Genomic DNA, 13,309 nt, shown 5'->3' on the forward strand with positions numbered 1-13,309 from the left:
ATTTAATCATTAATAATGTCATTTTCTCCTAACTATATAAAAGCCACTTTGTTCGTAATGTTTGCTTTGTTGGTAACATTCAAATTGGCTCAGGAAAAACCAGAATAACATGATTGTTTAAATTAGGTATTTCAATTATTTGTTAACTTTAAATTGCAAAGACTGGATGTCACAGTGGTTATAGCACTAGACTATCACGTGGAAGTCTCGTGTTCAAATCCCAGTTGCATCAAGATTTATGTTAAGTTTTTTTTATATTTATTTTTTAAATATTTATTATCACGTGTACAGCAAGCTCTTTGAATGTTTGGAAAAATAAGAATACCATTATTGATTCAAACGGGGAATCCTATCATGTTTCTAGTGTCTGTCTGTGTCAAACAGAACTTATATATATTCTGTGCAACAGATGATGCTACAATACATTATTATTGATGTTTTTCAACTTAGGTAAGAGATTTTTTAAAATTTAGTCAAAAATCTTATAAGCATTTTTTATGAAAAGTTATATCTTCATGCATTTTCTCTTCACCCTCAAATTCATTGCCTTTGCTATCACAATTATTAAATCACAGGGTCAGACATTTCTTCAAGATCTAGTTTTTGCATGGTTCAATCTATAAGACTTTACCAAGAAGCAGACTTAAACATAACTTAAAATTATACATAAATCAAAATTCTAATCAAGGACCACTTACAGGAGATCAGTAAATACACACAAAAAATGTTTTCATGTAATACTAGAAAATGGATAAACATTCTTTACACATATATTGTTACTATAATATAATCAATTTTTAGACAATGTTAATAAAGCATTTATATTTTTCAGAAGAAAAATTAATCAGCAATTACTGTCATATGATGGGCATTCAGCTAGTACTTTTTTAATTGTGCATAACTGTTCATGACATGATAAATGAACCATAGAAAAATTGAATTTTATTTATTGTGAAAGCTAACAAAATTATTGTTTATTAAGTATTACAAATATAAAACTAATATTTATGCAATTATTAAAACTTTTGAATATTAAAACTTAATTCACTATTATTGTGTGAAAACTGTTCTTTTGAGACTTTTTCAAGTAATCCATAATAGATTCCTTAAACTGATTCATAATAACAGCAGAAGTCAAACTAATAAGTATGATATTTCTCTATTTTTTACAGCTTAAATATTAGAACATTTGTAATGTTCCATTTGTACAGGATATATTCAGTATTTGTAGGAATTTTAAGTATTAGGGTTAAAAGCTGCACTTATTCCCTGGTCATCCCATTTAAGGTCATAAATATCACCAAGAACAAAAGCTTAAATTTTTGGAACTTTCAACTGCTGTGTGGGAATTTTTTTCCCCAATAAATAAATGTTTTAGAAGACCTTTAATTCCCTTCAGTAATAAAAATATTTTCAATACATCCACCCTGAACTGTGACCTTCATTGAGTTTTCATTACTCTTAACCATAAAATTCATGAAATATATTAAAAGCACCCTATCATTTTTTTAATCTGAAATGTTATGTTATTTTATGAACTTGAAAGACTGTCAAACTTGTTACAGAGATCACTTGTGAAGAGCAAAGATGTTTAAACTTGTAAGTCATATGATAGATGAAGAGAATCTTCTTTCTAGTTACAATCCCTCTTTTAGGGAACATTGTATAAGGAAGGTTAAATCAGGAAAGGGCAAGACCACTTGAAAAAAAAAGTGTTATAAGTCAATATAAAATTATGTGCCATAGGTACTCGGGGAAAAAGGTTGACATCAAATGATCTTTCCAAAAATTAATTAATGAGACAATGAAGCCAAACAATAGCAATTAAGTCAACAAAATTTCCAATTAGATTTTTAGACAAACTGCTTGAATATATCAGAAAATTTAAATTTTTAATATTTTGGTAACATAAAACTATTAAATTAGGATATTGTGAGAGAGATATATATATATTAAAAGTGTGTGTTAATGTTTTATTTTTTTCTGAACAGGTAGTGATTGGTGGTCGAAATAAGTATCTCATCAATGGATGCAATGCAAATAATACTAGAGTTCAGGACCTTTTTCGCTCTGTACAATTAAATGTGAACAACCCACACTTTCTGATCATGCAGGGACGTATCACCAAAGTACTTAACATGAAACCTCCAGAGGTACAATTTACAACACTTTTTAGTGTGCTGAGTTCTCATAGACAAGCTAAAACTATGATTATGTTTAAGATGATGTTACTTAATAGATGTAACTGTATCCCTTCCTATTTGGATATTCCTGTTCGGGTTATTTCACTTTAGTTAAATGTCAGAAAAATATTATTTGTGTGAAAAAACAGATTTAACTAAAAGCAAAGCATAAAGTTATTATTATTAGTTTAAATCCTTTTGCTGTATAATTGGAAAAAAGGAACTAACCTAGACTTTAGTGACTTCTGGTGCTAGATGGAAATGATCACTTATACTATTTGAAATACCTTTTTTTCCAGTCCATTTAGTTTGAAATTTAATATTCTGTCACTTCTCATGGTGCATTTGATAATCTTAAATCTGTCTATATAATGTCAGAAAATTAAAGTGTTAACTATTTTTCTACACCCATATATAATGTTGGTACATATATATATTTAAACTTGTTTAAATATGTAAAATATCTGAGACCTAAAACATAAGATTAGTATAGTGTTTTTCTTTTATTTAATCATTTTAATTTACAAAAATTATATAACTTTCTGTAAAGTTTACATTTTCCTATGCCAAAAATATATTTCCATTAATACTTACCTCCTCTCACACTTTAGCTTTATCCTGATGAAAGGTTCTCTTTTTTTGGCCATCTAAGTATTGGTATGAATTCTGCCATGTGTGTTACAGTCTTTATACCCCCACTATATTGCCCCTAGCGATTTTAATCTTGTGACTCTCTCTCTCTCTGTCTCTCCACCTACGTCAATGTGCCCCCTATACCCGATTCGTATATAATCTCTCCATTATTCTTTCTTATTCACTTTTTCGAGACTGGCCAGATTATCAGACCCAAATGCTCATTATCATGTGGAGGAAGGGTGGGATAGTGTGAGAGGAAGTAAGTATTATTGGAAATAAATTTTTGGTATAGGAAAGTGTAAACTTCCGAAACACACCTCTTCTCACACTTTAGTTAGAATCCCACATTGAGAAGATAGAGGGGCTGGTGAGGGCAAGATCCACACAGAGAGTGTATGCTTAGAAAAGCAGGTGTGGAAAATTGGAATATAATAAAGCACGCTAGTGGGGGTCTGCACTACTTCTGGGACAGGTATGCTCTTTGCCCAGATAAAGTGAAATCTAAACATTTTTCATTATCACAAAATTCGTCCAGGCCCCAACCACACAGACGAGATTCCTAGTCTGGTCATTGAAATTATAGGGCTGTGGATGCAAAACTATATCCCGGTTGTAGCGGCTAGAGCACAGGGATCGCAATATGAGATAATTGTGTAATAGGAATATAATATGAAGGGAATCCAACCTGAAAGTTACAGAATGTTGCATATCGAGCCACAGGAATTATGAAGAGAAGGCAAGCAACACCTAAGTGGATAAACCCTCACTCCAACCTGAAGAAGCACAAAATGCAACAAACTGAACTAGGAATTGTGGGTCCAAGAACCCAATCTGAAAGTTACAAAATGTCGTATGCTAGCCACTGGAAGTATGAAGGGAAGGCAAGCAACACCCAACTGGACAAGTCTTCCCCCCCCCAACTTGAAGAAGCACAGAATGCAACAATGTGAACTCAGAATTACAGAGCCAGTTCATGGCTCACTCAGCCTGAAGAAACGGAGATCATCCAACCTGGGATTAGTAACCAAAATCCTAACTCCTCAATCTGGGAGGCAAGGCAACACCTCCTGCCCCCAGAATTATGAGGAGGATGTGGAACAAATGAATTTCAACCAATGGCTCATGGATGTGATGCTCAGTGTGCAGAATTAAGAGGAGTCAAGGACCCTCTTCCCCAATCATGGAAAGTAATAGAATAACCAAAAAGATGGGCCTCGTTCACACAACAAGATAGTGAAGTGTTATCTTTTAATCGAAATTACGAGGAGGCTCCAGCTTAGGCTGCTCCATCTCTCCACCAGATATCTGAGAAAAGCACCCAGGGTTAAGGGTGGGAGGGTATCCAGCTATGCTCTATTCTTTCCTTTGAGTGAAATAAAGAGTACAAACAACACTCAGGAGTAATAGACCTCTGTCCACCACTCCGGTGACTGGAAACAGAGTGGTGGGGTGTCCTGAGGAACGATGCTTTGGAGACAGTGCAATAGATGAACCACGTTCCCTATTTTGAAAAGCACACCACCCTCTATTTGTTCAATCCAGGTGTTATCAGTGATGGGCAAAGTTCCCTTTATGCTTTACTCATGATTGTCCATGGAACACCCATCTTCATAAAGCTCGTTGCTACCAAACATTTAGTTATTAGTCTACTGGTAGCTAGTGTGGATTTATAAAAGCATACTTGCCACTGAGTAGGATCCAACTGAGAATGACAAGAAGGTCCATGAAAAATGTCAGACCTAGGCTGGCGTAAAAGAGATGGCCGAGAAAGAAGTGGAAGAGGTTGATGCTCCTGAAAATACTGGAGGAATGGAAACCAGAGCTGACCCAGCCAATATGGTGCCACCAGAAGACCTTGACAGGATATAGAATGAATCAGTGCCAGAACCTTGGAAAGTTGATGAATCAGAGGGAACGCATACTGATGAAGACAGGATATAGAATGAATCAGTGCCAGAACCTTGGAAAGTAGATGAATCAGAGGGAATGCATAATGAAGACCTGTCCATTCTAAGCTGAGAGCATCTACTTCCAAAGCCAGAGGTTGAGGTACTTGCGGCCAGAAGGACAGGAGCTGAGTATTCCAGTGTGTGGCAAAAGCATCATTCTGTGGTGTCCCTAGACAAGAGCAGATCAACAAAAAAACTTGAGGATGAAACATCCATTCAGTAGGAAGAGATCTGTTTGGACAAGATAACTGGTCAGCCACAAGGTTCATTACCCCTGGAACATGACAAGCAAGGAGAACAATCTGGTGTTAGTGTGACCAAAGGAGAAGATCCATTGTTTGAAAACAGAGATCTGAAGTGAGTGCCACCTTGCTTTGAAATGTTTGAGACTACTGTAGAAATGTCCAAATAATACATTACCACTTCAATTCAATGCAACAATTCAAGACCCTGAGTCATAGCTCACTGAACTGCTAAAATTTCTAAGAGACTGATGTGGAGAGAAGCTTCCTCTACTGTCCAAAATCCCTTGAATTCCATATTTTATATACAAGCACCACAGTCTTGAAGAGGAGCATCTGAGAACAGATGCATCTCTGGCCATGGAGGTGGTGGAGGGACTCCTACTGTTGTGTTGCCCCTGTTCAACCACCAGCTGAGATCCAGCAAACTGGAATCTGACAGTCTCACTGGACAGTCCAGCACATCTGTGCAAATATTCTACTGGTCCCATAATGCCATTGAAGGGCCCTCATTTGGGTCCGACCAAAAGGAATGGGTGATTCCGAAGATGCCTACATGCCCAAAAGAGATAGAACTGTGCATGCTGGTGGAGGAAACCACTGTATTTGAAGAACTGCCCATTCCTTGGCCTGATGGCATAGGGGAGAAGGTTGGGCCAGGCTTAGTCTGGAATTGAAAAACACCCCTAAGTGGATTAAGTACTCTTCGTTTTTGATAAGAAACCCAGCTCTCACAGCTTCTGATAATTGAGTTTGAGTGTGCAGTTCTGCCAAATGGTGGGAAGGGGCAAGACAAAGTTAGTCATCCATGTAATAGTGAGTGTGAATGCCAAGGGAGTGAAAATGACATGATAAAGCTCTGACTATCTGGCAAAAAATTTATGAAGCAGTTGCAAAGCCAATTGGTAGAGCATGAAACTGAAAAACGTGGTTGTCATGCAGAAAACAGAGATAACTTGATGTTCGGGATATGAAGGTAGGCATCTGCAATGTTGAATTTTGTCATCCATTATCTGAATGAAAAGAGGCACTGAAGGGAAAAAAATGACTCCATTGTAAACTGAGGAGGCTGGAGGAAGCGATTAAGAAGAGATAGTTTCATGACAAATTAACAATCACCTGTCTTTTTCAGTACTACCAACAGCTGGGAGAGGAGGTGACATGCTCTATAGCCTCTTTGTGCAGAAGATCCTGGATGGCTTGTGCTTGATGGTTGGATCTAAGAGGGTCCATGGGGAGTGGAAAGCCAATCCATATGAGAGACAGAGGAGAAGGAGACGTGAACTGAATGACCAATCTACTCCTGAGAACTTGAATGACCCACTGATCTGTGATGAATGTCTCCCATACTGACATGAACCCTTTGAGACGAGACCCCATAGGACCTGACCCCATAAAGTAGTCACCAATACAGAATTCCCACTGGTAAGTTTGAAATCACCCTTGTGTTCCAATGGATCATGGTGCCAAAGCAGGAGGTCTGGAAATTCGAGTTGGAGATGCAGTAAACTGTACTGTAGAAGAACTTTGGGACACTTGAGAAGCCAGTGTAGAAAGTGAAGAGCATAGATGGGCCACATCCACTTGAGATTCCATGGTGATTGGAATTCCCACAAATATAGACTGTCTGAGAAAATGAATTTCTCTAAGATCTCTAAAGGAAGGCAAACTTCCTCTAGTAAGCCATCTCTCTCCAAAGATCCCAACAACAAACCAGCCAAGATATAAAGGAGAGATCAGAAGCCAATAACCTGACCAATGTGGAAGTCAATTAATGACTAAGATCCTTTGAAATTTGAGCAGGGGATCTATGATAGGCCTCAGACAACAGTTGCAAAGATGATAAAAAAAGTGCAAAACTATTGTAAGAGACAAACTAATTCTGGAAAATGAGATTGATTAAGATGAACAGTGGCATTTTGTATAGAGACCCAAATAGGAAGAAGATGGTCTAACCTCTGAGAGTCCAAATAAAAGTTCTCCAGGTGATGAAAAGCCAAAGAATGCTGATCCAATAAATGAGGAGGACAAGGCATCGCAGCACCCTCCCTCAATTGATCTGCCAATCTCCTTGCATGCACAGCATTGTCTGGCGAGGATGAAAGGACCATGTAACCAGATGAACTAGTTTCTACCAAGAAAGAATCTACAGGAGAAATACTCAAATATTACAAACATAGCATACTAGTTGTAAAAAGGGTGCAGGAGGCGGAATGTCCATCCAAGGTTTATGAGTAGCTGCCTGAGTAAAGGGAGGCACTGGAAAAATAGTCTAAATTGTCACTAGTCTGCACTTGATCTCCCACAAACTCAGCCTCAGACCCAACTGGAGAAAAAAACAACAACCTAAAAAGACTGCATGTAAGACTATCTCTCTGCGTATAAGGAACTGTAGATCCTCTGCAGACAGTGCCCCCCCCCCCCAATGCCAACTCCTTGTATGAGACATGAATATTTGAAACATGTCTCAAAATGTGTTTTTTTTTTAAATCTAGAAAGTTCAACAAAAAAGATCTAAAATAATTCAAAAGAAAATGTAGAAATAGTGAGAAATGACGAGAAACCTGCAGTAAACATGTAAGATCATTCTTCGTAATCTTTGCTGTCAAGAGAAAGTGAATAACAAAAAATAATGGGGAGCTTATATATGTATCGGGTATAGGGGGCACATTGATATAGGTGGAAAGAGTCACAAGATTAAAATCACTCGGAGCTATATAGTGGAGTATAAAGACTGGAGCAAGGGATGTAGAATTCATACCAATGCTTAAATGGGCAAAGAAGAGAACCTTTCATCGGGATAAAGCTGGTGTGAGAGGAGGTTAGTGTGTTTTGGAAATGTATCATCAATGATGTGTAGAGAGCTCAGTTATTAGTGGTATTTGTTAATTGATTAACCAAAGTCCCTTGTTAGTATAGTATTGCATATACTTGCGTATAAGAAAAAAAAAGTGGCAGCTGATGTTGCTAACAAGTTACCTTTCCTCTAGTCACACACACACACACACACACACAGTTATGACCAAAGTTGAACAAACTTGACGTAAAAAAAACAACTTAAGGCAAAAATTGAGCATAGCACAGATAGCCAATTATGTAACTTTATGTTTAACAACTAAAAATGTAATAGCAATTGTTCAATTAATTGGATGGTTGGAATAATTAGAAACCTTAATTTTACAGTTGATTTTTTTAATGACAGTTGATTTTTTCATAATTATTGGAATGAATGAAAACTGTAATAATCAGAAACACTAATTTTCATTAATCAATCATTTGATAATAGTTTCGATTAATTTATTAGTTTATGGGATACAATGTAATTGCTGTTCATAAGTAATCATTTGTATAAATTAATCAATTAAATCACTTCATTCTAGATATGAATGTAGAAGAATAATTGTAATAAAAATTCTAGATCTATCTGAACTTTATAGTTCCTAGTAAGTAAAATTTGTGTTTATGTTCTTCCAACATGTAAGAAATGGCTCCTTATTGTATTTATGTATTTACTTCATGTTTTTAATTTATCATTAAGCAGCTTTATTGATGTTTTGTGTGAAACCAAAAACTGAGACATTAAAAATTTCTAGAATAATTATTGAAAGAATAGTATCTGTACTCTTTTTTTTCCTTTTTGTTTAAATTACTGTTTGTACTGTATCCATTTTGTTATACTAAGTTGTGAAAATTTGTCTCATTAAGTACATTTTATTGTCTTAGAATTTGATGAAAAATGTGAAATAGGTAATGATATGTAATTTAGTTTTATTGTTTGAAGATATGTTAATGTATGTGAAATATAATAGTTTCAGTAACTGTTTTACAGATTTTATCTATGATTGAAGAAGCAGCTGGTACCAGGATGTATGAAAGCAAAAAACAGTCAGCAGAAAAAACAATTGAGAAAAAAGATGCCAAGCTGAAAGAGATTGACACTGTGAGTCATTGATCTGCATTCTCCAAGTATCTTGAGTATACAAGATAATGCTCAGTCTTTGTATATTTACTAGAATAACCTGTTATTCAGAAATTAGGAGTAGGCCTTGGTGTTTAGAAATAAGAGTAGAGAAAACAAATGCTTCTGTGTACTATTTCAAATGTGAGGAGTGGTTAATTTTTATTTAAAAAAAACTATTCCAATGAAAAGAAGAAGAAAGAGAGAATAATTTAGTTATATTGTATATTATGTGGGGTATCTTTTATTCCTTCTCGTATACAGTTATAAGTACTGTGTACTACAATGAAAGCAGACTGTTTTGTTCACTAACTTCTTGAGGTATTTTATGAGCTTAGCAGGGAGATGTTGTATATATATTGTTACATCTCTGCTCCTTAGTTAATTTCCTGGAAAAATTCTTTCAGAGAAACTTCAGCATACAAGTCCTTTCTTAATTAAAACTAGTTTATTCTTTCTCGATACAACTTTGCAATACATAGAATTTCCACAATCACTTTAAACTTAACAACCTTTATAACACACGCTATAATTCACAACGATTCACGCTCTTTACTTACGGTCACTACAGCTCGCTTGACTCAATTATCTGTCTCTATATCTCTCTATCTGCAATTATATCTCCGCTTTATTTGCTGGACTTATATAATAAAATAGAGGGTGCCTAGAAAAGACTAGAGTTGCCAGGAAAAGTCAAGATCCTTCAAGAATCTCATGACATGTTACTAGCGTCACGTGACTTCCGCTGTCTTAACAATAGTAATAAACAAGATTCCGTCAGAGTAAGCATGACCATCTTCTGTAGCTAAACATCTTAACTACTTTTATAAACACACACTATAATTCACAGCGATTCACACACTTTACTTACGGTGCCTACTGTTCGCTTGACTCAATTATCTCTATCTTCAATCTATCTCCAGCTTATATACTAAAAAAGAGGGCGTCTAGCAAATGCTGGGACATTCGTGAGGTTACCCAATAAATCACGATCCTGCTAGAAACTCCAGCATGCATGCTCCCAGTATAGCGTGACTTCTGCTGTTGTAACAATATGTATGGTCAAATAAATATAGCGTAATATGGGTCCTACATTAAAATTTCCTATATGAGACCTGTGTGAAATGAAACTTTCATCTTAGAATAACTGAATATTATGATTTTAACTGTTTTTATTGATGTATTTTGACTTCAAAGTTATTGTTTGCATAATCTAATGAATTGGGCAATTGGAGTATTTTCAATCTGGATATGTAGAACTTTTAAAATATTACTATAATAGTCATAATAACTTAAAGGAATTCTTCTATAGTTCCTCTAATTAAGCTTCACACTATTGTGCTGTTTGGTAGGTTTGTAGATGGTGTTTTATTTTTCAAATTGGTTCCTGATCACGCCTTTACATTGTCATAAGTAATATGTTTTTACAATAGTTTGGATTGAAGTACATCTGAGTTTAAAAAATTGCATTTCAAGAATACTTAAGGTCTAAGCCCAAACTACTTCTTTAGATCTGCTTTTATGCAGAATTTAATGTTGCAAAATAAAATATAGAAATATGCACATTTTGATAAAAGCCATAATTTCATTGCCAATGTTGACCTTTTGAAGGCAGAAAACAATAACATTTCGGTAATTATTCTCATTAATAACTTTCTAATAAACTTTGCTATACCACTGATATGGTTTACAGTTCATTTACTCTGTGATGAGATAAAAAACATTTTCATTTAAAATCCTTATAAGGTCAATTTTGAATTAATCTGCTCTGGAATAGTCATTTAAATGACTTTGTGATGTTTTTTTGTTTTTCTTTAATATTCTTCTGTGAAAAAACTTGTGTGCAAGTAGTTTCAAATTTGAATGTGATGTGGGAAAATATAAATTTAATTTTAGTATGTATTTATCAGACTGAAGAAATTGAGTAATGCTTAACTTGTTAGATTTATAATATAAACTTCTCCAGTACTCATTACTAATTTTCTTTATTCAAGAACATAATTAGTCATTCATTTAACGAGTTAAATTAATTCTAAGAAATTTATAACTAGAATTAAAAGAAAATGTGCAATTTAGCAATGAATTCCAACCATATATGCTTCACTTTATTTTCTTTAAAATGTTTTGATTGTTTTTCTGCCACACATTTGGTTTGACATATCTTCTATAAGATATTGAATGAAGAGATTACCCCCACTCTGACCCGCTTGAAAACTGAGCGTCAGGCTTATATGGAATACACAAAAGTTGTACGAGAATTGGAACATTTGACAAAGCTCTATATAGCTTGGCAGTTTGTTGAAACACAGGTAAGTAAAGAATGAAAAATGAACTATTATTTAGGTTCTTTTCTATAGAACACTTAAGGAAAGTAATACATCACAAACTTTGAATAAATCAATGTAGTCAAATTTTAATAAGTTGTTAAATGTATTAATGTCTTAGTCTTAACAAATAAAAATAAATCTCCTAAACTATGGCAAGTTTATGTATTTTTAGTTTTTAAAAATTACATTAGGTTTTTTTGCCTAAAAGTACTTTTCATTTGTGCACATTTTTGTGGTAACATCCATGCGACTATTGAATGATAATAATTTAGTGATATTTTAAATGTGTTCAGTATTTATTTGTTTACTAAACAACTTATGTAGAGAACTGTTACAATATGCATCAGTTTTCTCATTCCTAAAGAAGTAAACTTGAAAAAAAATCTTGCTTTAATGAGGCTTGCATTTGATGATTTTTCTCATTTACCCTTATTCATTAACCCTACCTAGATGGGTCTGACAGGTCTTTCTATGGTCACGGGTCAAAGGCCATGTCATTGCGTTTGTAGACTTGCATTAAAAATTTTATTGAACTACTATTTTATGATATCAAACTGTAGATTATAATTCAAATCTTAGTATTATATGTTAGTTAATTTCTTGATTTAAAAGTAAATATTAAAAAATCCTAATTATTGATTTTTTTGTGTCGTGGTATTTTGAATGCAGCATTGGTTTAGATTAGATGTTTATGATCTCCAAATGCAAAAATCTATCATTTCTTACAAATTAGGAATTCAAATTACCAATATTGACAATTTAGAATATAAAATAAGAACCTCCTATTTTTTTCTATTTGTGAGATGTCGTTAGATTTAGTGAATCAAACACAGTGGCCCCACCCACCTCTTTCCATTTTTGGAAATGCTTATGTACACATACTTCTGTCTATACTGTTTGAATAACCAATCAAAAGCTCAGAATGTCCCCCACATGTTTCTCTGAGCCTTTGCGAAGTATTTATGTGGGAAACCCTTTCTTTTCATGGTAGATTCAAAGTGGTAAGGAAAGACATTATTGAGCTTAAAAAATCATTTTCTTAGACATAAATACAGCTTAGCTACTAAGCCTGATAAATTATAGTGGAATTCTGTAGTATTTATATAGCAATGTATGATTTTTTGATATTTCAAAATGCATATATGAAACATACAAAAATTTATTTTATTTTACATTCTCCACATGTGAAATTGGATAAGGCTTAGCAAATTATGGGAAGCTGCAAACGAGTACAAAATTTGTAACTAGAAGAGATGATTGTTTTCTATACTTCTTTATTTACTGTTTTATGTTTTAAGAAAAATTACTGAAATTTAAGAACTTAGAGATAATTATAAATAGAACTTTGTAAATAGTAATAATGTATATGCATATATAATGTGTTATAACTGAAATGTGACTGTATTGTACAAAATACTGATCCACTAGAATACAGACAAGACAAGTCGCTTTGTAAAGGCCAGTTTTATATTATTGGATATGGTAACATAAGTGTGCATGCATCGCATCATTCAACTTTTGTAATGTTAGTCAGACACTATTGAAAGGTCAATAAAATAAAAATAATAATTTTTCTATATGTAAAATGGTATGAGATTTAAGCTATTTAGACTAAACATTTGTGGTTTTGTGTTATAATTTGTAGTAATTCTAGAGCAAAAAATGCTAATTTTTATCTATTTACTTTTTTTTTATTGTGGTTATGAGGTGGGTAGAATCGACCAAACCCATACAGATAAAATATAAAGTTTTTTGTTTTGTTTTTCTAAAAAAAAACGTTTGATATTTATCTGGAGGATATATTAGGAGGTTATGAAGATTTGGCATGTGATTTGAAAATTTTCTGATGCATAAAAGTATTTTTAATCTTAAGATCAAAATTACTTCGCATATTAGATAGTCAATATTGAAAAATAAAAATACATGAACAAAAATTAATTATAAAATGTTAAAACTTAATTTAAATCTGATACTTTTACTGATAATCTGCAAAATTTCATGAAGATACGAGTAC

The 13,309-nt window shown here is 33.8% G+C and overlaps 1 protein-coding gene across 1 annotated transcript in view; it reads left to right on the plus strand.

Annotated features, from left to right (window-relative positions):
• LOC106467972 (structural maintenance of chromosomes protein 2-like) overlaps positions 1–13,309 on the plus strand; it is an 80,871-nt gene that overhangs the window by 25,214 nt on the left and 42,348 nt on the right. The window contains exons 3-5 of the mRNA XM_013928364.2: positions 1,992–2,153; positions 8,840–8,950; positions 11,140–11,277. Coding sequence (XP_013783818.1) covers positions 1,992–2,153; positions 8,840–8,950; positions 11,140–11,277 — 411 coding nt within the window. The remainder of the gene's footprint in view (positions 1–1,991; positions 2,154–8,839; positions 8,951–11,139; positions 11,278–13,309) is intronic.

The sequence above is a fragment of the Limulus polyphemus genome, unplaced genomic scaffold (assembly GCF_000517525.1).
Source record: "Limulus polyphemus unplaced genomic scaffold, Limulus_polyphemus-2.1.2 Scaffold2816, whole genome shotgun sequence".
Taxonomy (NCBI): Eukaryota; Metazoa; Arthropoda; class Merostomata; order Xiphosura; family Limulidae; genus Limulus; species Limulus polyphemus.